The sequence below is a fragment of the Amblyomma maculatum genome, chromosome 6 (genome assembly GCF_055883805.1).
Source record: "Amblyomma maculatum isolate TAMU_Amacu chromosome 6, ASM5588380v1, whole genome shotgun sequence".
Lineage (NCBI taxonomy): Eukaryota > Metazoa > Arthropoda > Arachnida > Ixodida > Ixodidae > Amblyomma > Amblyomma maculatum.
The window spans coordinates 57,345,537-57,371,750 of NC_139349.1; the positions used below are offsets into that span (position 1 = coordinate 57,345,537).

Here is a 26,214-nt window from a genome sequence, read left to right on the forward strand (position 1 = left end):
CGAAAGGAAGAAAACACAGAAACCAGCGTTGTACTGTTCGCGCTGTTCGCGCCGTTTTTTCTGGAAAATGTATCACCAACTCGCCCGATTAGCTATCCTGTTGAAGGTCACATCGCTACATCGCTGATGCCTTTTAGACAGCGCTTTCAGGCCGGTTCAGGCAAGAGGCTTTACTCTTCTCTTCATCTATAAGGTCGCTGCAGTTCACTACTCATCCTTCGACAAACGTCCACCTGCGCCCTTTCATTATATCATTACGCACGTCACTATCGACGGTAGCACGTTGACATCCCAGTATTTTTTTTTTTTTTTGGCGTTGTGGGAGAATGAGCGATATTATTTACAGGGAACATTGATAGCGTTCTTAAAACCAGATTCGCCTTCTGAGTACACGCTTTCTTACGGTGAGCACAGGCGCACCTAATGTGAATGCCAGCAGGATACCGGTAGAGATGATCGCGATGAGGAGGAAGAAGGTGATTGTCATTATTATAACCAACATGCTTCGGAGCCTGCAAAAACGCGCCATGAACAGTTTAAGCGCTCGTTGTGGAAATATAGTCTGAGAGCCACAGTGACGAAAATCACGTGAAGAATTCGAAAGCTAAAACGCTCCCTCACGCACCAGCTCGTTCCCACAACCTCAATCGATGAGGCATGGTACTTCATGCTATGCAGTGCGGCATCCACTGGGCTTCAGCAGTAATTCGTTTCACGCATTCCTCAGAGGCAGCTTACTTCGCCTCGTTCCACAAAGCACATGCGCTCATTCAGGTTGCAAACATAGAAAACGATTGTGAAAAATGTAGATACTTTATCCAAGAATTTTAGAATAGTACCATTCTGTTAGTATCTAGCTGGCATGTCTTGTTATGAATTTCATTGAGTAATTGAAACATCCCGCAGATGCTTGGTTCTTCCTTTATAGACTTTAACGTCCCAAATATACCCATACGGTCAGTCTAGCTTTATGATAAGGAAAATTTTATTGCTTTGTAGTGTACGCTTCTTTCATATATAATACATTGTATTCATAGCGCAGCACAAGGTCTGTATCATATACAGCACAATAAATATGGCGTGATTCACGGAATCCCTTTTTTCTTCCGGAACAGAACACATTTGTCTATTATTATTATTGAACACGCGCAAAGCATTTAGACCCCCTGTATTTTGTCGCATGAAGGGAGTGAATTGTTCGTTGAAAGGTGGTATAAAAAACAAAAGTGCAAACACAACTACAATGCAGGAAAAGAACTCCCTTTCATCCTCAAAAAAGAAAAAAATGCTATGCACAAATTTTGCTCATAACGTTCCAATGCTTATATAACCGGGATTCTCGTTTGATGAATTCAATCTTTTGGAGACAGTGCACCAATCCGGTCATTTATTGAAGCGTTACTGAAGCTTTCTAGACGAAGAAAATAATTTGCTCTTTTGGAACAAGGCAAGAGGCAATCGGGATAGGCTCACTTATTTGAGTTCAGTAATACATTGAACTCTTTGGGAATCCGAACACCATTAATGACCATTCAAGGATTTTGCGAGTCATGTAAGTGTTATGACAGTATTGTTTTTTACTTATATTTGTCCTTACAGGATCACAATAAGGCATAAAGAGTAAAAATGGACAAATACAACAGGTTGCTTGCAGTTATAAGCCTGATTTTGTTTCCATTGCTGAAGAAAAAACGTGAAAGAAAATTTTAATATATCAGAGACGCTAGATGGCAAAGAAAATATCATTCGCAATACTTCTACTGATGAGCACGCTTCTGCACCTACGACGGATATATTCTTAACCTCCGTAGGTGTAAGTATGCAGGAAATAGAGTGAGGCTTGTAGAAGAGGCACGCATTGCACCACTTGACGTCTTGGCAGTACTTACGTATCGCGAAAATGCGTAGTTAAAGCAAAGTTGATAGTTTGGATTTTTATACCTGCTCGTGATTGTTTGAAAGATATGTATTTTAAAGTATTGAAAAAATAAGGGGTTCGGCTGTTACAGCGTTCACAATAGCACGTATGCAGTGTGGTAGCGTCAACTAAGGTTCCCATAGCTCGTTTGCAATTCTAGCGCAGTGGGAAGAAAGTAAAAATAGGTATTGCAAGAAATGTCATATTAAATAAAAAAAATACAGAGCTGTTTTAGTCTCGAATATTGTATAAAACCCAGTGATGTGAACAATAGCTGTTTAGAACAGTCAGCTCGGCCCCTCATATCATGCAAGGGTGTACTTACATATCTTGCTCCCCTACAAAATAGAGAAAATCGGATAATAAGAAATACCCTGATTAGAGCCAACTGACTGACAATACACGTTAGGTGCCTTTATTTAGTTGCAGAGGACGCCAAGTAAACAAAATGCCTAGGCGACTACTGAGGAGTGGGAGAAAACCAGGTGTCGACCGGACCTAGATTTCGACCTTGTTCTTAAAATTTAGGCGAAATTATATATGTACGCTTTAGAGCATTGCATCTTAGGTTGTCTTTTTTGACTACAAGCGGTTAGTTTAGTTGGTTTATGGAGTTTAACATCTTAAAGCGACTCAGGCTTCGAGACACACCGAGAGGAGGGGGCTAGAAATTTTGTTCGCTTGGGGCTGTTTACTCACTTCGCTGAGTACACGGGCCCTTGTTTCTCGCCTCCATCGAAAATCGGCCGCCATGGTCGGTGTTGACTCCACGTCAATGGATTCAGAAATCCAATGCTTTAACTGCTGAACCACCACTTTTGTCTCCATGCTTTTGTCTCCAACTACTACTCCTAAAGGCAAGATGCTCAAAAATATTCGTCATATGATCTACGGATTTTTTTTTACCTACAGTAGCTTTTATGCGCTACGCACAGGGGTCAGTTTTAGAATAGCTTGTAAGATACATTCATAGAACATATCCTTTTTAATTACCCGCTGTGGTGGTGCAGTGATTAGCGCGTTCAACTACTGTGCCCAAGGATACGGGACCGAATTGCAGCCGCGGCGGTCGCTTTTTGCAAGTCGCCCATGTGATTTGCGATGTCAGTGCACGTTAAAGGTCCTAAGGTAGTCGAAATTTCAAGAGCCCTTCGCTACGGCGCCATATTCTGAGTCGCTTTGGGGCGATAAACCACTCAAACCAGACCAAACCTTCTTATTTTATGAGGATTGACTGATGCACTGATTACGAACAGATCCTTTACAGGATATCAAACTGAATTGTGTTCTAATGAATACTATCGTTTTGATATAAATGTGACCTTGTTTAAAGCGTCGTGACAGCAGATCTTTGCTGTTTTCAAACGAATAAGAGTTGATAATGTAACATGCGATAGGGTATTCCTATGTTAAAATGGCGGAATTCACTATCCCTATTCATTCGTTCACTAGACTCCTAGTTTGTTCATTCGAGCACATGCATTAATCAATTTATTATCCGATGTATGAACCCATATATTGCTTGTACAAGTAGTGTTTTGGTCATAATAGCGGTGCTGCATTAAGCATAGCTTGTTTCAAATGGTGGGACCAACTGAAAGGTTACGTTCAGTTCAGTTCAGTTCAGTCGTTCAGTCGTGTCCGACTCTTCGTGATCCTATGGACCATGTCACGCCACGCTTTCCGGTCTCTCACTACCTTCCTAACATCACATAACTTCATCTGTAGTGCCTCGAGGATGCCATCGAACCATCGCGTTCGGTGCCTACCTCTTCTCCGGCGACCCTCAACCTTTCCCAACATCAAATCTTTCTCCAGCGACTCCTCTCCTCACCAGATGGCCAAAGTAGCTGAGCTTTAATTTTAGAATTTGACCCTCCAATGAGTACAGGATCGCAAACAAGCAGCCTAAACTGTTTAATTGTTGGTACAATATACGGGTGTTCTGTTCGTCAAAAGGCAACTCCAGTGATTTTGCGACCCTCACAGGTGTCAGCGAAGTTTGTACTGCAAGTTCTTCAGGATGCAAGGTTGTGTGTATCGAACGGCACGCCGGTGAACACGTTTTTATACAAAAGTAATTTTAGAATAGCACTCCGCACTCATGACTTGGGCTTGCAGATATATTTTTATAGCAAAGTAAGCGCTCGATAACGCCGCAAGTTTTTAAGTAGCATGAAGCAGGTGACGGCGGCAGTGCAGGGGCCCTATATGCTTGGTGCGGCTTGTTGCCGAGAGGGCTGCAGGGGGAGGGGGGGGGGGGGTATGGTAGCCATGTTAGGGTGGTTATAAAAAAACTGCTGTTTTTTATAACTTTTTTGGGACTTCCATCGCATTTGAACCAAATTCTTTGTCTGTATACGATTCAGGCCGCTATGCTGATGACGACAGTACTTTTAGTGAATAGTTAACGACCAGAAATAGGATGCATATATTTTGCTACTTGATATTCCTTCGCCTTGCCCCTGATAATTGCACTTCACGCTGCTCTTCAACTAGAAAGCAGGGCGTGGTGGAAGCAACTTTTTTTTTTTTTTTTTTCACTAGACTTGAGAAAAGAACTCCCATATAACTTTTGAACACGTCTTTCCTAAACCTAGATTTTCTTTATATTACATATGCTGCAGTATTCTTATAATTTACTTTGCAGCTATTGAAGAAGGGTGACCTGACTCATTCCTGTACGCGACAACATCTTTTTCCAACCAATATCAGCGCCGCGGCAGAGCATCTTTGCCAGTACAGCCGCCTGGAGTAGTGTAGTTGCCTGGTATGCTTCGCTTCGCTAATGATGCAGCGAGCGAGCTGATGGAAGCTTGGCGTAACCGGACGCACTAAAGGAATTTGGAAAATGCTTTTGCCGCTTCTGTCTCATACTGAAATCGTGCACTTATAGAGAAATATTCCTTAAATAAACAATATTACTATTGAATTATGTTTTAGAAGGGAACTTAATTATGACTGTGACAGGTGACCATACTACGGTACGTAGAAGAAAGGACTGAGGGAGACTTTACGCCATAAAAAAGCAGGGACGCCGAGTTTCAACGCCGCTACAAGTACTATTTTGCTCTTTTAATGATCACTTGAGTGAGGACGAATTTTCGGGCATTTGACATTGACCTTTGGAAATTCTACAGAGTTTTAAAACACGATAATATGCTTGAAAACACATTCAGGTACGTCGTTTCGGAAAGTATATTAGAGCCAAGCAGCGTTGCTTGTGTTCGCTGTGCAGTAGAATCGTTTTCAATACGGAACATCTGAGGACAACAAGGTAAGGAAAGGGTCAGTTATTCTTCTAACTTCAAATTAAGGGGTGTCACACGTCCCCTATTGCGCGGCTAAGAAACATACCACGTTGCATTATTTTTTTTTTTTTTTTGCCAATCCATTTACGTATGAAGGATTTGCTTCCTTTTTGGGGACTTCAAGATACCGTGCTATCGTTCCCGTAATGTCAGTCCCTGAGATGCTACGCATGTTTGTGCTCTTATTGAACATCATTCGACAAATTTCAGTGAAATTTCAGCAGATGTTTTAGGCTGGGAAGAACAAAAACTGCGGTCGGCATGCAGAAAACAAGGAATGAAAAATGCCAGTCTTACCACGGTTTTTAGACTTGACATACTTCTCTGAAATTACACAGTACACAAACGTTCATGAATCAAGAATGCATGGAAGTGCGGAAAAAAAAAAGAGAAAGCGTAAACAGAGTTTGTACGCACTCATATTCTCGCTGCTCGCATATCACTAATATAAGAATATGCGTTTAGGATATCCCGTCCTTATCAATTAGCATACGGCAGTAGTTAGCAGTAATTAACCCCCAGATTGTATACATGAAAGACCAGTCGCGGTATAAGTAAAGCTGCCCTTTAACCAATAAGAAATGAGGCAACAGCCGCTGACGCAGAGAATAGGCGAATGTTTCTTTCTTTTTTTTTTAATGAATGTGAAGTGATATTTTTTGTGGAAGTAACTCGCTAGAAAACAAGAAAACAATTGTATGACGCTGATAGGCACCGAGCCCGCAAACTCTCATTTTGCATATAGTGCTCTACGGCTGAGCTACGGCGATGGCTGCTTGTACATTCTTAGGCATTTATGTAGCGTGCCTATACTTTAGTGGAGGCAACACCACAAAAATGCTCTGTGACAGGTGCAAAAAGGGAGTATAGCCACACGTCTACCCTCAGAAGAAGGGTGCTTCCGCAGTGTAGAAATCTCAAGTGTAAAATACGAGAGGTTGGATACTGTTATTTGTAGTTAGTAACGGGCAGATTTGTTAGGATTCTGCACACTAGTGTAGGTGTTCATATGCTTAGTACAGCGACGATCGGTCTGTCGCTCAAAATTTGAGCTTTAATAAACGTTTTGCCTTGTCCCTTAGTTATGGGGCGCTGTTTCCGTGTTTTATGTAATAAGCTAATATGGTATGCTCGGTTACCGACTGCGAGAATAGTGCTACTCATTTTTAAATAATAACGATGAATTATACCTCCCCATGCTTGTGCTTCAGAATACTAAGACCTCGTGAAATTATCTTCCTAGCTGCACTCTAACCTCCATAGTGGTTACAAGGAAATATGTGCATAAGAGCTACTTGCACAAAGTAGTTGCCTCTATTATTTTATGTTGAAAATTCACCACAAGCAAATGAGTGTTACAATAGGTTGCCAGTTGAAATGAAGGTACGAAAAGAAGCCACAGCTTGCCACGGTGCAAGTGTGAAGATATCACGAGCAAGCGAGTCTTCATATAGATTCTCACCTAAATAGGAATAACGGGAACCTCATACGAATACTGTGCGAACATTCTACCCAGAGAAGGCGAGGACTCTTAGAACCTCTTTTTCTTATCTTTTACATTACCGTTGAAGCTTGGAAGGCCCGATATGCGGGCTTGTGGTGCTGGGGTTGGGCGCTGGACGGTACGGCCACAATTTGAACGCTGTACTTTCATTCCGTTCGTCGTGAAGTTAAGTGCGGCGCCCGGAGGCCACATCATATTCCTTAAACTCTAAAGCTGCTTGGATATAGAAAACATGCAAGAGTGGAGCCTGCCAACCTAATTTTATGAGATATGGCGTTCAGTAGGCATTTTAGTAAGCTGTGAAATACATCCTTCGGCAAAAATAACTTCTCGACTTACCGCCGGCCATTGTCGTCAGTAAGAAGTACGCTCTGGAGAAGACTTTGCGAAGAACTAGCACCGAACGTAGACGATGCGTCCAGTCGCAAGCAGGAAGGAATGAGAAGCCCCCTGTGCGTGGACAGCGAACTACTTCGTTGTCGTTGGCGCATGCTGTAGGCGACCAATCCGAGGGGTAAACAGAAGGGTAAATGAGTTAGAATATTTATTGCATATAACAGCGTCAACGTCTGGACAAGAGACAGAGAGAGAAGCGAAATAAAAAAAAATTCCGCGAGGAGTGCAGAATCTGCAGTGCAGAAATGCGGAAGCCTTAATGTTGCTGCATAGCCTCAGGGCTATAAGCTCACAGTCGAGATGCGTTAATATTTTGCTTATGTTTGCCCGGTGACATAATTTTCAAGATCTCAGGGTCAATAAGCCACCGCCCCTATCATTGACGCGATCCGTGCCGAAAACACGAAAGCTTTTTAAGGAAAATGACTTTACGGGAGAGAGCCAAGTTTCTCTTAACAGCACTATGTCTGGCTTATGTGTTCCGATGAGTCGATCTATTTCCGTGGAGTGACAATTGCACTGAAGCTCCTTCAGACCTGCCAGGATTGCTTTTCTAAAGTAGGTCTAGCTGCAACAGCCTCTTTTAGCATATCGATATGTGGGAAGACTTTCGAAGACCCGTGATTGGTTTCGGTCTAGGGAAGGGATGACTTAGAGGGTTATGTAGAAGTACGACGCTACTGCGTATGTCATGGGAATTCATCATCACTAGTGCGAAAACTTCTGAAAGGAATGCTCACAGGGACACTGCCGAGAGACTTTATGTCGAGCGAGCTGCATAAGACGTGTGATGCGCGCTGCGATCTCTTTCTTCCTTTTGCAGATTCTGCTGCGCGAAACAAGGTAGCGCGTGAAACCATTAGGACTCTCGGCGACAAAGAATACATGAATTTCTCGGACACATACCTGAAAATCTTGACTTGGAAAATCTTGGATGAAATCTTGGCCTAAAACTGTAGTGGCGCGTATAATAACTAAAACCATTTTTTGGCTCACGGGTGGCGAGAAGGGGATCTGTGCACAGGATGTGGACCACTTCGAACAGAAAAATCTTGTACGAATATCATATCGGATTTGTCATACCGGCCTACAGTTGGCATATGATTACAGAAATATGAAGCTCGAACACACAGCTAAACGGAGAGGGAGGAGGAGTTGGCTCACGCGGATCTCTCATATAGCTGCACAAGCTTAGCACGCTAATTTGCCTTAGCACGAATTAGCACGTTTGAATGTTATCCCGTTTACATTGCGGTCGAAAAACAAAATTGTGACTTCAATCCACGCTGTGAAGGTGATTGAACAGCGAACCTGCGAAACGACACTAGATTACCCATTGCGACGTCACCTGAATATTTGCACACGTGGCTGTACAATGAGTGAAACCAGAGATAGGTATAATGTATTTATATTATACCTCTGTTACTTCACAATGACCTTCACGACTACTTTGTGATCAGTATGATATGCACTGAGATTGCCAGTTCTAACTGTAGTGATATTCATTTCTGAGGTTAAGTCCTTGCATAAACCATGAATGGTGGTTGGTTGAGTTGCACTGGTGAAACACATTTCTACGTTGTTGGGTACTTTTACCCTCGGAGTAGCTTATGCAATTGTATTCTTTACCGGGAAATTCACGCGGAGAGAAGGAACGTGCTTCGCATTGTTTGAGGACGCCGTTATCATACATTACGCTGTTTGCATTTCCTGCTATTGTTTGGTTGGTTGGTTGGTTGGTTGGTTGGTTGGTTGGTTGGTTGGTTGGTTGGTTGGTTGGTTGGTTGGTTGGTTGGTTGGTTGGTTGGTTGGACAACTTTTATTTCCACCGGAAATGGGCGTCCTCTTCCCCGTCTTCCTCGGCAGTCGTGCGCCCACGGCAGGTAGCCCTTGGCCTGTTGCGGCCTCTCCCGCCAGATGGACGGTGTGGTGCTGGATCGCAGGGTCCGCGCTTCGCAGCAGGATATCCCAGGCTTCTCTACTTGTTATACTTTGACCCATCCCTGGTGATTGTGGGCACTCCCAGATTATGTCTTGACGCCCTCTTTGAGGACCGACACAACAAAGAAATGGTCACTGCCAATATTTTGGCAGTCAAATAATAATAATAATAATAATAATAATAATAATAATAATAATAATAATAATAATAATAATAATAATAATAATAATAATAATAATAATAATAATAATAATATTAATAATAATAATAATAATAATAATAATAATAATAATAATAATAATAATAATAATAATAATATAATAATAATAATAATAATAATAATAATAATAATAATAATAATAATAATAATAATAATAATAATAATAATAATAATAATTGCTTGACAGGAAAAGAAATGCGCAGCATCTGTCACACATTTCTGTGGACCTGAACTGTGCCGTAAGGGAAGGGAGGAAGGTGGGAGTTAAAGTGGAGTCGTAGTGGAGGGCTGGGGAGTAATTTCTACCACCTGGGGATCTTTAACGTGCGCTGACATCGCACAGCACACGGACACCACTTCATTTCGCCTCCACTGAAACGCAGGCGCCGGTGGTCGGGATCGAACCCGGGATCTCCGGCGCAGTAGTCGGGCGTCTTACTGCACCACTGCGGTGGGACATTGCCAGTCTAAACAATTAAAAATGTTTTTTTTTTTGAAAATGTCAGGTCTGGGAATGTGTCCGCGCATACGCTGTTACCCGTCATCATTGGAGGATCGGGATTCAAATTGAGGGTGAGATCTTGCTCGTGTGCGTCCTCCCATAGCTGCCTACCTTAGGTGTCCTGTATAGCGTCGCCCCATTCTTGGCGTTGAAGTCACCAGCGATCACCGGATTATTCCTGACCGCCTTGATGGCTTTGCGGAACAGGGCCCTAAATCAATTTATCTTTTACTTGGGTGAGCTACAAAAGTAAAGCATTTATCCAAGGTGCACCGTTAAAAAAAAAAAAAAAGCCTTTATTCTGTTTCCGCGAAGTAAAAGCCCTAAACCTTGAATCTTGAAGCAACTTTGAGCTTTTTTAAATACACTTTGAACCTCCTTGGTATTGCTGCGATCGAAATCAATGGCATACATTTGTACCACCGTTGTGTGCTAAATCATTGGTCCAGATGGCTTAAGTTAGCGTTGTCGTCATCATCATCATCAGCCTGTCTATACCCACTGCAGGGCGATGGCCTCTCCCATACTTGTCCAATTAACCCGGTTCTGTGCTAGCTGCATGCACTTGACCTGCGCGAACTTCTTAACCTCATCCGCCCACCTAATTTTCTGCTGCCCCCTGCTATGCTTTCTTTCCCTTGGAATCTAGTTTGTTACCCTAAGCAACCATCGGTTATCCTCTCTTCGCACTACATGTCCTGCCAATGCCCATTTCTTCATTTCTTCTTGATTTCCACTAGAATGTCAGCAACTTAGTTATTTCTCTGACCCACTCTGCACTCTTCCTATCTCTTAATGTTACCCCTACTATTCCATAGCACTCTGTGTTGTCCTCAACTTAAGTAGAACCCTCTTGGTTAGCCTCCACGCTTCAGCCCCATAGGTGAGTACAGGTAAGATGCAGCTGTTGTATATGCTTTCCGCTTGAGCGATACCGGTAAGCTGCTAGGCATTAAAATGCAAGTTTACCCATACATGAATGTGAAATATCACTATTCATACGTTTGCAGCCTTCATATGCGCCGAAGGGAACGCCAATATTACTGGGATGTGCACTGAATACTCAATAATTTTCGCTAGGGAATACGTCACAAAGTTTAACAGGGTCAAATGCGGTGCAGATACTCCTGTACTGGATTGCTCATCACTAATAGACCTGGAATGCATTGGCACAAGTGATTGAGAAAAAAAAAATGTGAAGGCAAAGTTTCAACCAGAGTTTTTATTATCGGATGTCATGGGCAAATACGGGTGTTAAGGAAACAAGAGTTTGGAAGTGGCTAATCAGTAAAACAAAAATTTCCTTGAGTTCCAATCTTCGTTTGGTGAAGCAAGTATTCGACACCTTATCCCAAATTTCTACCCAACTGAGTGACACATTTCCCTGAAATCGGCAAACAAAAGCTATGTGGTCAAGATATTGCTCGGCAGGATGGCTAATTATTTATTTACGAATAATTTACAAATACAAAGTTTGATGCGCAGTAAAGTTAGAAATCAAAAGAATAATTAATAAGGGTAGCAATCCAGAACTAAAGAAAAACAAGTGAGCACGGATAAAGGATCCTTAGCCACAAGAACCTATATAAAGTATAGGGCAACTATGTCTGCTGGTGCGAAAATCTGGCGAAATGCGCAGAGACAAGGAAACACATCACACATCAGACAAGGAAACGAAAACATTTCAGGGATTCGTGAGAGAACTGCGACTTTAATGTAAAAATCACCGCCACTGCTGAACGCGTTAGCAGGACGGGTTAATTGCCGTTACAAAACAACACGCAACTCCCCCCTCCCCTCCCCCCCTCACGCTGAAAACGACCACAGCGTCCGGAAGATGGTGGTTATCACCAGCAGGTCGCCTCGACGGAGCCTCACGGTGGCGGCGGCGGGCGGTAGCGTGCTTTCATCTGTATTAATTCCAGGTTGAAGTAGTTGTTTTCTCGACACGCTGCCCACACGTCGCGCTGGATTTCAAAAATCGCCCAGCCTTCAGAGACAGTCCCGGTGTACCTGTCCAGCTGAAAAAAAATCGGAGGAAGCTTATCTTTCTCACTGAATTTTACTTTTTTTTCAGCATAAGAATGATATTGAACTGTAACTTTACTATTGCGGAGCAACTTATGTTCGCACATTAATACATGTTCTAGCGAATGCTTGAACCGCTTGGGTGTTTGCGTGATTCTCTACGATACAAGGAGACATAATATTTAAATGACGAGAATGTGCTCGGAATCCTCACGTTATCAATGATGCTATCCTTCATTTATTACTTGATATAAGGACCTTTCTGAGAAAAGAATATAAATATCAGTTTTGTAGATTACTTGTCATTCACCCGTCCAGTTCTTATTGCGAGATATGAGAATTGTGACTGATCCGCTCTGTGACTGATCCGCTAATAGTTGCCTCTCTAAAGGCGGTTCGCTGTAAAATACTGTATGAAGAAAACAAACGTACTGACAAATTTGTTCCCTCCATCAGTAGATTGAGAAAGTGAAGGGAGGGGTGAAGAGGGATAGGAAGGCAGGTAGGCAGGTTAACTAAGAAGATATTCCGTGTGGCTGCCATACACTAGGTGAATGGGAAAAGGAAAAGAGGGGAGTAGCAAAAGGGTTGAACAACAAGAGCTGTATTTGAACCATACGTGCTAAACAGTGACAGTCGCCGTACAGTCATGATATCTGGATAATCGAAAGCATTCCATTCAGACGCAGTATAACACATCGCCCGTATTTATTTATAAACGCAAGAAAGCCACGCAGCATATGTGCGTCATTTCAACAAGATTGGAGTGTATCCCCAAACAAAACAATTTATAAGCGCAGGACTTGCAGCCCAGCCCGCACCCTAAGGATGTCGTCAACTATTTGAGCCAAACCGCAGTGTTGGCCGCAGTATTTGAATCTATTTACCAGCGCCATCCAGAAGAGTAACACGGGGATCTGTGACTGAGAAGATAATATCTTGAATGATACCAGGTTCCAAGCATTTATCCCAATCAGTACTGGCACATTTGTCAGGTGTGGGGATCGACCAAATCTTTAACACCATGGAGCGGCAAACATGTAGCGGCAGTACACCACACAGCAAACTCCACAGAGGAGCAGTGGCGAGCAGCGCTGTTTAGCGAATACTTGAAAGACTAATTTTAATCGATCGGGTCTGCATTAGTGGCAGCAGCTACAGGGCTGTGGATTAATGACTCTACCCATCAAGATCGCGAAGGGCTTAGTTGAGCTTGATGCTTCATTTATACATACACTCTTAGTATTATTAAGGGGCTTATGAAAGCCCTATAAAATCACTAATGTGTTGATGTAATCTAGTAATTTGCATCAAATCAGTATTTTCGGAAACATTCAAAACAAGCATAGCGTTCCGCTGCAAATTTTGATCACAACACATGCGTAAAGCGCGCATCCGTGGACGATTTGAGATCATCCATAGGTGCGTTAGCAAGTGGCTCTTCAGGTACATATGCGCCTGCGCTCTTTGCACCGGGTGGTAGCGGCAAGGAAGTGGTAAACGACGTCTTAAGTCACGCCTTTGTTGTCAAGCAGGTATATGTGATCTAAATTTAGAAAATCAGCTTACTTTGAAAGGCTTCCGTTTGCGAAACGCCGCTGCAGTATGCACCTACGTTAGCCACAACTGCGATTGCTGGTCTAGCGAGAGAAGATGCGAACGCGGTACCTTTTCTGTCAAGGTGTTGTCGCTCTCGTAGCTGGCCCAGTAGGATACGTCATTTTCTATCCAGGTTTCGTAAGTGTAACCTTCGTCCGACGTCTGCGACCGGCGCAGGGGAGACCCGTTTGCTTGGCAGAGGACGTCGCGGTCGGCCATCGTAACACTTTCACATTGTTCGAACTCTCTTTTCGGCATGCCGGATCCCTTTACGCCGACGAAAATCACGACTCCCAACGTGGAGGAGAACATGATGCGGAAGTTGTTACCATGCGACCGCAACCTATGCGCGGCAGCCTCCGCATGGGCCTGTATTTGACCAAGAAGGCGAGAGAATGCGAACGATCAAAAAAATTTGTCAAGCCGCAAATGCGTCCTTAAAAAAAAAGGGAAACACCTCCCAGGAAAGATATTGGTAGGTTATTTTAATGTTTTGCAGTTAAAAAAAAAGTTGCACATACAGGATTCGAACATATGTTATATTCGCGAAGTGCTCAGGCGCGTAAAAGTAGTGCAGTCCGACGTCGTTATCCCTGCGTCGCCCACTTAGGAACGTTCTAGGATTCGCATTTTCTGAGTGTGCATTCCACTTTCAATTCATTTAACCTAGTGCCATTGTTCACAGTACTCAGCCTGGGCATCGGAGAAGGAGACATCACACTTGTCGTGGCATAAACACGGTACCACAGTATAACCAGTTTGAATAATCGGGTACCCCACTGACATCGCACTGTCGGACTGGCGCTGACGCCAATGATGCCTGACTTATCGTCATTAAAGCAATCTAAACGGCACATTTTCCGAGCGTGGTGAGTGCTACCGTCAGCAAGACTAGATGCGGTGGCCAGTGTCTAAGTTGCCGTTCCCGTCCACGCTTTCTGTTGGCTTCCTGACGACTGAGGTCGTGGCCAAAATAATTTGACAATGAAATGATTTACTAAAAAAGAATGCACCATTTGTGATTGCTACCTTCTACTCAGAATCCAGAATTACTAGGAACGTTGGGAAGGATGTACCGTATTTTCTGATGTATACCTCGCGATTTGTTTTCTGAGAATTTCGTCGGTGCATCTTATGGTCCGGTAAGACTTATGCATGAAATAAATCCGGGCTGCGGCGGCCACATATGCTACTAGCTCGAAAAGGTGCCTGCGCGGTTCGCGATGTCAGCGCACGTTAAGAGACCAGAGGGGTCTAAACTATTCCGGTGCCTACAACTAAGACGCTGTTTATTGCTCATAGATCATTTCGAGACATTAAACCCGACAATTTACAATTTCTACATCTCAAAATATCTGTTGGGTGGCGGAGGCATGCGGTTGAGCTGGGAAATGAAGCGCCACAATTGCACGCCATCTTCTGCCGTGTACAGTAACAGCACTTTAAAAGAACTCCAAAGTAACGTCGAATTGTCTTACAAAAACAGACTGCAGCTTATACATTTTTATAGACAGTTTAATTCTGAAGAACGAAAATGTGTTGTTTATTTTAACCTGTAAGCTTGCCAATAACAAGTTTTAATTTTTGAGCCGTTTTCATTCGCGTCATTTTGGTTTAGGTTTAGGGGGTTTAACGTCCCAAAGCGACTCAAGCTATGAGAAACGCCGTAGTAGAGGGCTCCAAAAATATTGATTACCTCGGGTTCTTTAACGTGCACTGATATCTCACAGCCTGCACAGATATCGGGTGCCTTGCTTTTCGCTTCCAATAATAAGCCGCCACCGTGGCCGGGATTCGATCCCGCATCCTTGGGTACAGTAGTCCAGCGCCTTAACCACTGCACCACCACGGCGGGTTTCACGTGATTTTAGTCTGCTATGAAATCTTGATTTCGCTAATCAATCAATCAATCAATCAATCAATCAATCAATCAATCAATCAATCAATCAATCAATCAATCAGCCTTTTAATTTCTCTATATTAGAGAAGGAGACAGGACTAAAAGCTCGGAAGCTTGACAGAGGTCCTGCCCCCTTTTTTACATTGGCATTGCACCAGACAAGCGGTAAAAAATTCTGCGCTATACATTATAGCACAAAAAAAATAACACACCTTGAAAAAGAAGCAAAAAGTACCAACACAAAAATACATGCAGCGTCATCACAGAAACTTGTTCAGAAAAATTTCTTAATAACAGTATTTGAATGCTGGAAAGGGTCAGACATTACTGTGTTTAATTTATTTAATAGCACTGCAGTGTGTAAGAGATAGATTGTTCTGAGTAATATGCTCTAGGTGTAGGAACTAACCACATTTCTTTATGTCTGGTTTGTAGAATATGGGTGTTTTTTGCAAGTTCAGCCATACTGCCAACGTAATTTTCATTGCTCCGTGAAGCACTTTTGAGGCTCATTAAAAGTCTGTATTCGTGTAAAGCGAAGACTGGCAGGATTTCGTATTTTAAAAACAGGTCAGTCGTAGGGAAACAATAAGAAACACCAGCAATGCATCTCACAGCTCTTCTTTGGAGAAGATGCAACTTGGTCATGTTCGTCATACCAGTGGTACCCCAAACGATAATACAGTATTGTAAGAGAGACAGAACTAAAGAGTTATACACCAACAGCCTAATTTTGACAGGAAGAATATTGCGCAAGCGCGATATAACTCCGACAGCTGAGGATACTTTAGATCTAATATAATCAACATGATCATTCTTAGTCAAGTGCTTTGAGAACGTGACACCAAGGATTTTGACAGAATCCACTATCTCCACAGGATCACTAAACATACACTGAGTGGCTTAAACAATACCTTCCCTTTCGGAAAGTACAATGCAATTTTAGTATTTTTAGGAGTAATCTTCAGAAAATTTGCTTTTGCCCATGTATTTAATGCGTCAATTGTTCTACTTGCTTTTTCTTCAATATCATCTTCTGATTTCCCGGAGATGAACACTGAAGTATCATCGGCGTAGGATACAAATGTACTATTAGGTTCACAATGCACAATATCATTTAGATAAAGTAAAAATAAAAGCAGACCCAATATGCTTCCCTGGGTAACTCCTGTGCAGATATTCTGTACTGAAGACAAGGAACTTTTAAAGTCTACATACTGTGTTCTATGGGAGAGGTATGATTCCATTAAGTCTAGTGCTTTTCCGCGGATACCGTAGGTTTCCATTTTATGTAAGAGAATTTTGTGACTTAATAAATCAAACGCTTTTGTGAAATCTATGTAAATGCCAGCAACTAGCTCCTTATTTTGAAATTTATCTATTATTTCTTTTTGGGCAAGTAGCGCTGTTTCTGTAGATCGATTCTTTCTAAAACCGTGCTGAAAGTCAAGAAGAAGATTATGCTTAATAATGACAGGACCCTACCATGCAGTAACTTCTCTATTCCTTTAGAGAATACCGGTAATGTAGATATAGGGAGGTAATTTTGGATCAAAGAGTTGTCGCCACTTTTAAAAACCGGTATCACTCGAGCAGTTTGAAGTTATTTCGGAAATACAGCGGTGGATAATATTAAATTATAAATGTGCGTAATGGCTGGGCATATAAGGTAAAGAACATGTTTAATGGGCGCTATTTGGAGGCCACTTGTGTCCACTGACTTGCTATTTTAATTGTTCTCATACACGAGAAAACTTCTGCGCAGTTTGTCGGAGTAAAGAAAAGTGATGATGAACATATGTAGCTTCCTTTCAAGAATGCAGTGTAATCTTGACTACTACCAATTTGACACTGAGAAGCTTGTTGAATAAAAACGTTGTTAAACGCATCAGCTAAGCTAACGTCATAAATACGCTTTCCCTCACACTGAAAGTTATCAGGAGTATCAGGGATAGTTGGCTGTAATAAGGAATTCAATTTCCTCCAGATAAGTTCCGATCGTTGTTCAGTCGAGCTCCAAAATATATTTGTAAAATAAGCTTCTCGAGCGATCTTCAGTTTTGATGTAAGATTATTTCTGTACTTTTTGAATTGGCTAAACAAGTTTTCATCTTTTGTTTTTACAAACTGTGCGTACAAGCTATTTTCATGTTTTATCATTTGGAGCAACTCAGACATTACCCAAGGTTTCCTAGCCCTATATGGCGCGTCCACCCTTTTTAGTGGAAAGTGCGGTCATATATAGTTTTAAATGATGTGATGAAATTATAGTCGCTGTAGAGTTAGAGGGACCATAGTAGCCTGCTTCGTGGGTGCTTTACATCTTTAGCGTCGTGTCTTCCTCTTCGCCGCCCGTGACAACGGCTGCGAGGCGAAAAAGGTACGACGTGAAATTCAAACTGCCTGATTTTAATTGCCGAGGAGTATGGGCACCGGGCTGCCGGAAGGCAGCTTGAGGTTAGCGAAAAAAATTACCCGGGACTGGCGCAAATCCGCCAGTTTGCTTCGGACAATGAAGTCGACTAAGAAGGTCAGGCAATCGGCCTAGTTGTCGTTGCAAGATTTCCCCTCGCTGCTTCAGTCCTTCCTTCTCCTACTACTTCTCTTTCCTTTCGTTCCCCTTGTTTTTCTCCGGTGGTTTTGCCTAAACGCTTCTGTAAGTGCATATACCATATGTTCAAAACTAAACATTTTTGAAAACTACTGCTCGGACTTTGGACGCTACGTGCTACCTGTGTAAGCACTGCCTTACATGGAAAATGGGCATATGCTGCGGCTGCCGCACACAATGTATTTTCGTCAAAACTTATATCAGCGCGATCCTGAATGAAGTTTCTACAGAGTGAACAAGTGCGTCCTATACACCGGCGCGACTTGTTTGCGCGTTTTTTAACTGAAAAACTCCCCTTTGGTGGTGGGGGGGGGGGGGGGGGGGTGACTTATACTAAGGTTTGAGTTATATACCAGAAAATACGGTAAGTTTGACTACAATGCGATTTTACAAGCGCGTTATACAATAAATTTACATCGTAACTGCGTCTCTTATTTCTCAGGTGCGCCACCACAAGTTAAATGTTGCCGTGTAGCAGCCCGGGAAGCGAATGAATTTGGAAATATGCTCTGAGTTAATGTTCGACAAAAAAAAAAAGTATACGCGCCGGGCAACATGCATCCAAAGCTATTGTAAGGTTGCGCACGTATGTAAGCGTCGAGGGAATTCAGTACGACAGCAGGGTCCTGAGAGATCCCATTGATCAGCATAATTTGTCAATGATGTGGACTGATAGGCGATGATTCGCCACAGCACGCAGAAAAAAAAAAGAAAACAAAGAAACGCGCCAACAGAAAGAAACCATCCCTAGTCTTCTTTTTGTTGTCTTAATTTTTTTCAGCCCTGTGTTGAAGTAAAGCTTTCAGAACCAACTATACCATTAATTAACATAAACTTGATATCTGTTCCACTGTTACAAGCGCAAAACGAAAATAATTGGAAACGTTCCCACCCCTTGCTTCACGCAGCTAGTAAAAGTTTTCTGCGAGTTGTCATGGCCGACAGAGTATGTAATTGCAAAAACGAAAGGTGAAGTTTTCTTGACTGAAGCCTACAATTGCTACGAGATATCCACCACATGTGCACAGCCGCAATTTATAGTGACGTGGCGTAGCTTAAAAGAAAGACGCGGTAAATTTTGATAGATAAGGTGGTGTAAGACTTGAAAAAATAACTCTATAATAGCCTTTACAGAAGCTGTCGCTATGAATATAACTGGAAATGTTGTACATGAATACAGATCACGCTATACCTCCAGCCTAGATTGGAATTGAGCCCAATATTTTTAGATTTGCTTTAACAGTTTTATAATAATGCACCTTTCTGTAAAAATGTACTTTGCGCAGCTCCCTGTAACTAGTGTTACTCGGCACAGCTATAAATTAAATTATTATTTAAACAAAGCAAAAAAGACCTGTGTTAGGCTCTTGTTCGTTCTCACGACAGTGCAGGTGTCAGCCATGCTGTTTTTTCCTGTCCGTAAAAATACACATTAATCGGAGCTACCTACAGTCTTGCCAGTCTGGTGAAAACAAAAAAAAGGAATAATTTTTGCGAAGAAGTTTGTTTCCGTACACCGCCAAAAGTATTCGTGAAAATGCACGCAAGCCTTCTAAAACGCTCTTCTGGAGAATATACAGATACATGTTCCTGTGAAGAGAAAAGTTTTCGTTCTACACGACCCCCAATAAAGAAAATAAAGGGCAAAAGGAAAGTATTTTAGGAGTCATAATAACAATGCGTAGCATACTTCTAAAATGTTAAATCGACGCTATATATTACATATATACTTTTTACGGATAACTTAAGATGTACATGGAGCCACCGGTGTCCCTCGAGTTTAACATAAAAATGACAACAACAAAAAAAAAGCGTGTTTCAGAAAATCGATGCCTCAGTGTGATGTATTTTCCAAACGCTAATGAACTTTCTGCCAAAACAGTGAAAAACGCGGAAATAATTTTTTTTTTGAAGAAGCCTAGACCCTGTCTAACAAAATACTGAAATACCGAAATACTGAATTAAGACGTGACGTAGGCGTCCGTTGCCTTCACACGTTATGCACGCCTGTCTGCACTGTCTATGGGAACAAGTATTTTGTGCTATGTGCACCGTGTATTAAAACAATTGAACTACTAATGAGGACAGCTGGTATATAGAGAAGGGTGGGATTTGCACTACCTCTACGCTTCAATCGTGTAATTGCTTCTCATGTTTGGCGATTTCCATACACTATCGACATACCCTTATTAGGAGTTATCACAATTGACACAATATCTGCCTGAGGGGCTGCAATCGGCCCTTAGAAAATGCACTCATGGAGTATTCTGATGTACTGCGAGTAACGTCGTTTCGGGTAATAAATCTACGGTGGCAGCTATCCGATGCCCTTCCAACAATGCTCGATCTGTTTATAGTGGCCAAGTAAATAAAGAGCGCCCCAATCACTGTGCCTGCGTATCAGGAGCCCGGCACTAAAGTATTATCCGGGACAAAAGCATGCAGGGCGCGTTCAAAAAGCATCTAACGCGGGTAGCCGTAACGCGGGTAGCCGTAACGCGGGTAGCCGTAACGCGGCATCCGCTACTCTACTTGGCGCGTTCAATTCACTGTGCTGCGGCTTCACGCCCTGGAGCATTGAATCGGCTTTCCTTGGAACTGAGTCCTCATGTGACCATTTCAATGACGTGTGGTATTCCGCGTGAGCTGTTCTTCACATGTGTGAAATGGAGCTCTGCACTGAGATACATATTTGATTTTATGGTACTAGCGAGTCGCTTGATCTTCCGTGAAAATGTTGCCGCTCATCATGTATGAAGGGAGCATTTCTTGTATTTTTGTCCCGCCCGCTATGTAATACTCCTGACGACAATTATGGGATAATTCAATGAAACTAAATGAAATGGCCGCTCCGTTGCTTCACGCTTACAGACAAAGGCACGGACTTTTCATAACACTCTAATGCCATGAATGACGTAGTACAAATGCACGCGCCATACCGTGAGTATAGTAAAGGTGATGCAGTGTAGCATTCTTGTCAGCGCTTACGCTTGATCAGCGCATTTCTTTCCGATAGTATAAGGTAGCAGCCGTTAACAGCCCTTCGCCACAGAGCCTCGGAACATTGTGATAGTATACTGATCTACAAAGCTGTGGAACTTACAACAGCTGTGAAACTTACGAATAACAATTGCGAAAATATGAAACGCAGTACCGAAATAATATGAAGAATTAGACAGTCAACTTTTAGCATCGAGCTCATCGCAACAAATCATGCTAGCAGCTTTTATATGTTTGACTGCGATATAAGGTGGAATTCGTGGTTTGAGCTTAAGCTTTCATACTTGAACGAGGAGCAGATTTATACTGCCCGCACGCGGAATGAGGATGGAGAAACATCTCACGAATGTGGGCACTTGATCGTGCGCAGTTCGGTAGGACACAGGGAAGGATTGGCAGCCAGGTGATCTAGCTTTGTGTATGTGAGTCTGGAGGATAATTGTGGTGAGCGATCTGAAAGGAAAAAGAAAGCAGGGATAAAATTGAGTACATGCACGGGAAATGAAAGAATTGTTACTGAAGAACACGTGGCAGAGACAGACTCAGCGGAGACTGACCACTGAACACACCAACGTGAAATGAGCTGATAAGGAAACCTGACAACGAGCGTTGCGCACGTTATTAAGAATGCCTTCCTACGGAACAATAAAATATTTTGGACCAAGTGTCGTAACCAAAATAAATGCATTTCATAAAGGTTTGAGCGGTTCTCTTTTCTGACATCGGACTTCAATAATTTGATCCAAAGGGATGCATCAATTATTCTCGCTTGAAATATTTGCTAAAAGTTCCATGAAACGGCAATATGAAAATCTTTTCTGGTTTTTGGTAATGAGGTAGATAGTTATCGGCTACTCTTGGCTACGTTTTCACTCACGCTAAATAGTGCTAAATAAGACGAAGAAAACTGTAAACAGAATTATGGTTAGTGTGCGCCGACAGTGCATTATGATCCACAACATATAGCCTTCATAAACTTCCCGAGAAGGCATAAGTCATGGTCGCCGCTGTAATCTTGACTGTGGATATGAAATTGTTGCGCTTTTTAATGATTTTTCAAAAGCATTTGACACCGTAAATAATTCTTAATTAATCTACAAATTAAACCAAATTTAAAATAAACTTAACTCAGCGTTATGCTCAGGCGTCTGCTGCCCCGGTACCTTCTGGTGTACCACAGAGCTCGGTCTCATTATTCTTATTGTACATAATTGGGCTTTCATTTAACATTACTTCGAAAATTAGCATGTACGCTGACGATTGCATATTCTATATGACCATTAACACTTCAGGTGATCACTCTCGTTTTGTAGAATCTTTTTCCAGCTTTTGCACGTGATGTGAAGGAAAGTTAGGAGATGAAAATCATCTTTTTCAAAACTGTTCTATATACATTTTCTAACAGCGCCTCCCCTTCTATTTTTCCTTACTCTTCTAACCATGTACGTTTTCAAAGGCTGTAGGAATGCAGGAATTATTTTCACAGAGAACTTGACATGGGGCCCAAACACATTGATTTTTAATGGTATTAATACCTCAGAAAGTTGTGATATCTTAGACGAATAATAACTCTGTCTCCAAGGAAAACCAGGTTACTAATGCACACATCCTTATTCTGCCGTATTCTACGCTTCGTCTGTGGGGAATCCCTACAAGGCAACAGATGTAAATAAGATTGTAGCCGGTCAAAAGAAATCAATTCTTTTCGTATATTTTAAATATTGCTGCGACTTTTCAGCCACTTCTGTCGTTGAATCATTGCAAACTAATAACAAATTAAACCAAATTTAAAATAAACTTAACTCAGCGTTACGCTGAGCTAATAACAATCGCCACCCGCAGGCATTTGGAATCAATAACTTATGTACTCCATCGTCCACCCGCATTATCTGCTCTCAAGCGACTGCTACATCAAACGAGCCAAACCAACGCTAGCAAGAACCTATTACGGCATTAATCTCGTACCTCACTTTGCTCGCACCAATAACTTAAAACACAGTACTATTCTTTCCGCGTACCATTGAACATTAAAACTGCCTTGTTGCCTTGTTCAGTTCGTTTGCTACAAGCAGATAAATTTGTGCTTTGCTATTGACAATATTTCTTAGTCGTTTGTGCCCTCTCTAGTATGATTTCGATTAGTGTGTTTCAATATGTGCTGCTATGCCTTGTACTTTTGTATTCTTTGTGTACTACTACTTCAATGGCCTACCTCCTCGTAGGGCTGCAGTATGTGTAGAGACATTTAGTTTACCGCTACCGTCTACCGCTACCACGTAAGCGTCAGAACGCATGCGCAGATCACCCTGAGGGTGACAGATGGCGCCACGTTCCTGTCAAATTAGACTCCGCACGCAGGAACCAATCAGCGCGTGCTGTGCTGACGGCGCGCGGTAGCGTTAGACGGGCGCGCGAATGGCAGCGGTAAACTGAATGTCTCTGATAAAAAAAAAAAAATTATATTGCTAAACCTTGGGGCTCACCATTTCCTGGCAAACACCGCTCTCATATCCCTCGAAATAAGCTGGTCACCAGTAAGCAGCCTCCACAAAATTCCTGAAAGGTAACTAATTTCTTCCACTCACCTTTCTGCCATTCCCTCTTACGCTTGCAGTAATCCATTCAGACACCCATAACCACCATCGACTATCCAGCCTTCGCATTATATGACCTGCCCATACCCATTTCTTGATTTCGACAACCGAGTAATTAGCTCGACGTTTTTACATCATCCAATCTTCTGGCTTCTTGTCCCTTGTCGTTACACCTACCATTTCTTATTCCGTAGCTCTCTCATTTTTTAAAATTATTTTGAACAATTTTAAATAGCCATCACGATTCGGCCCCATGGGCTAGGATTGGTAAAAAAATCAGCTGGTATATACTTTCCTTTTCGGGGACACTGGCAAGCTGCCGTTCATTATATGATATGCTCGTCATGTGCGATCCATCCTATTCTCATTCTTCCAGGTATCACTTCGTGGTCCGGATCTGGGGCTACAGCTGTTTGTCCTTAGTACACGCCTCCCCTTACCACTTCTAGTGCCCCGCTACCTATCGTACAACCATTGTTGACTTAGATATTTTGCGCCGTAAATGCGGATAGAGCTTGCGATGGTAATTGTGTGGTCTTGCCATGGTCCGCTTTTATATAGCGTACAGGATTGCCACAACATGCTCTTTGGGAGTATCCTCAGCGTGAAAGTCCTCAAAACATTAATCACACAGTGGAAAGCAATTGGAAAGTATGTAAGAGGAATGGATATTTTAGTTTTCAGATAAGATGCGCATGGTGTATGGAAGCTTTAATGAGGTACTGGTCACATATCTCTGCAACTTGCGTTCCTTACAAAAGTCAGTCTTCTGGGTTTGTCCGGCAGTGAAGTTTTATCCGTCCCCACACGAAACATTCATTGCTGATAATAATGTATCTAAATTTTCCTGCTACTTGGTTCAAACTTTTGGCACATGCAGTGAAAAATGTTTCGTGGTCTACATTTTCAAAGGGGATAAAGGCATAGTCTACGGTCTGGAATCCGTGCCTAAAACAGACAGAGGAGAATTTGCGGAATCGGACGGTGATTTATTTTTCATCTTACTGTAGCTTGTATTACTTTCATTCTCTGTGAAAGTAGTGCCTTTGTGGTTATAGTGCGGTAACATTTCTATACTAAAATAAGTTTGGCTTGTTGGGGAAACCAAAAAAATAAGAGGGCCCATGAGGATACTTGGTGAACTTCTCTACTCCACAACTGTGGCATGCGTACGTTATAAAAATTACTATTCACCGTGGCAAGAGAATTTGTGCTTTAAATTGCGAACAGCTGTAAATACAGAGAAAACTACTGTCGTCAGTAGGAAGCGAACTGTAAGCAGCCCGTGTGGTAGCAGATCCTGGCGGAGGCATTCACAAAAAAGTGCAGACCTACGCCTTACCCTCCCACTTTATACTTATTTGTTAATTTCTTCTGTTCTATATAGGGACTTCGTTGAGACGATACGCAGAGGAAAGGTAACCTCGGATCTCACGGGATTCGGAGAGTAGACAACATGGTATACGTAAGAGTTTGATAATAAGTAACGGCGAAATATCAAATGCCATTTCTCTTTTGTAGCTTTCATATTTACATTCAGAGAAGCCGTACGGGCTTACCCTATTGATACAACTTCGGAAACAAAATTGTCAACTGCCTGCATAGTGTGCAGCTCCACGCCGAGGAAAACCATGGGCTGGGAGTGGGTCTGTTGCTGCACCTCTGCCGACAGAGCCTGCGCAGAATGGAGTGTGTTTCGTGCAGCAAAGTGAGTGAATCAACGCGTGCCATAGCAGCAGGAAAATTATACTGCTACCGAGTCTCCAACTGCCCGCCTTCTAAGGTCATCGTTTCTGACGGTATGAAAGTATTTAAAAAAAAAAAGTAAAAAGCTGCACATGATGCAAGTGACCGAAGCTGCGCATTAAACTTCACAAATATACCCTAGGCCAGAATACGCCGTTTAAATTGATGCGATATGCAACAACCGTGACACTTCTTTGTGATTTCCACATAAACCCCAGACATAAACCCATGTCACTCAGGTGGCATGCATTTCATAATAAAAAGAAAGTAATTGCGATAATTTTGAAAAAGATAACAATTGCACGACGTTCTGGGATTCGGTATTGTACCATTAATAGACGACAGCATTTTGTGCTCGACAAAAAGAAATAAAAATTCTTTGAAGTATTCGCTTCTCGCGCCTTATCACGATCCATTATGTTTTTGCATGATGAGCGCCATTTGCACAAAATAACTTAGTCTAGGTTAAAGTACAGGTGGCCGCCATCGTATTGATTTGGAGTATACAAGAGACCGAACAAGGAGCAGACCCTAAACATGGGTTCCAGGTGGGTAGTGAGGAGTCCGTCTTCGCGGGCGAAGTTCAGCATGCCCATGGCCGATACATTCATCGTCTGCACAAGGTGGCGCAGCCGAGCGGCGGAGTGGGGAATGAGTCCAACGGTGCTGTTAGGGTCATGGGCGTTGATGTGCGAGAAACTCACACCAACCCCCATCTGCTGGTGAGTCATGACAGCCTGCATAGAAAAGGCGGACCCGTCGCAGTCCATTTAGCGTATTCATTTTCTTGTTCAGTTAAGGCCAGTATTGGCGCTATTTGCGCAAGTGGAAATTAGAAGCAATGAGAACGTGGAAGTGACACTAATATAGCGGAAAGTAAATGACGTAATAAATTTTATGCATCAGACAATGTATGCAAAGTATATGAGATACATCTAAGCAT

The 26,214-nt window shown here is 42.4% G+C and overlaps 1 protein-coding gene across 1 annotated transcript in view; it reads right to left on the reverse strand.

Annotated features, from left to right (window-relative positions):
• LOC146185823 (uncharacterized) overlaps positions 1-26,214 on the reverse strand; it is a 41,145-nt gene that overhangs the window by 6,333 nt on the left and 8,598 nt on the right. The window contains exons 3-8 of the mRNA XM_084607922.1: positions 25,802-26,008; positions 25,085-25,200; positions 21,276-21,384; positions 13,490-13,789; positions 11,672-11,814; positions 9,905-10,004 (exon numbers count right to left, since the gene is read on the reverse strand). Of these exons, the coding sequence (XP_084464048.1) occupies positions 9,905-10,004; positions 11,672-11,814; positions 13,490-13,789; positions 21,276-21,384; positions 25,085-25,200; positions 25,802-26,008 (975 nt within the window). The remainder of the gene's footprint in view (positions 1-9,904; positions 10,005-11,671; positions 11,815-13,489; positions 13,790-21,275; positions 21,385-25,084; positions 25,201-25,801; positions 26,009-26,214) is intronic.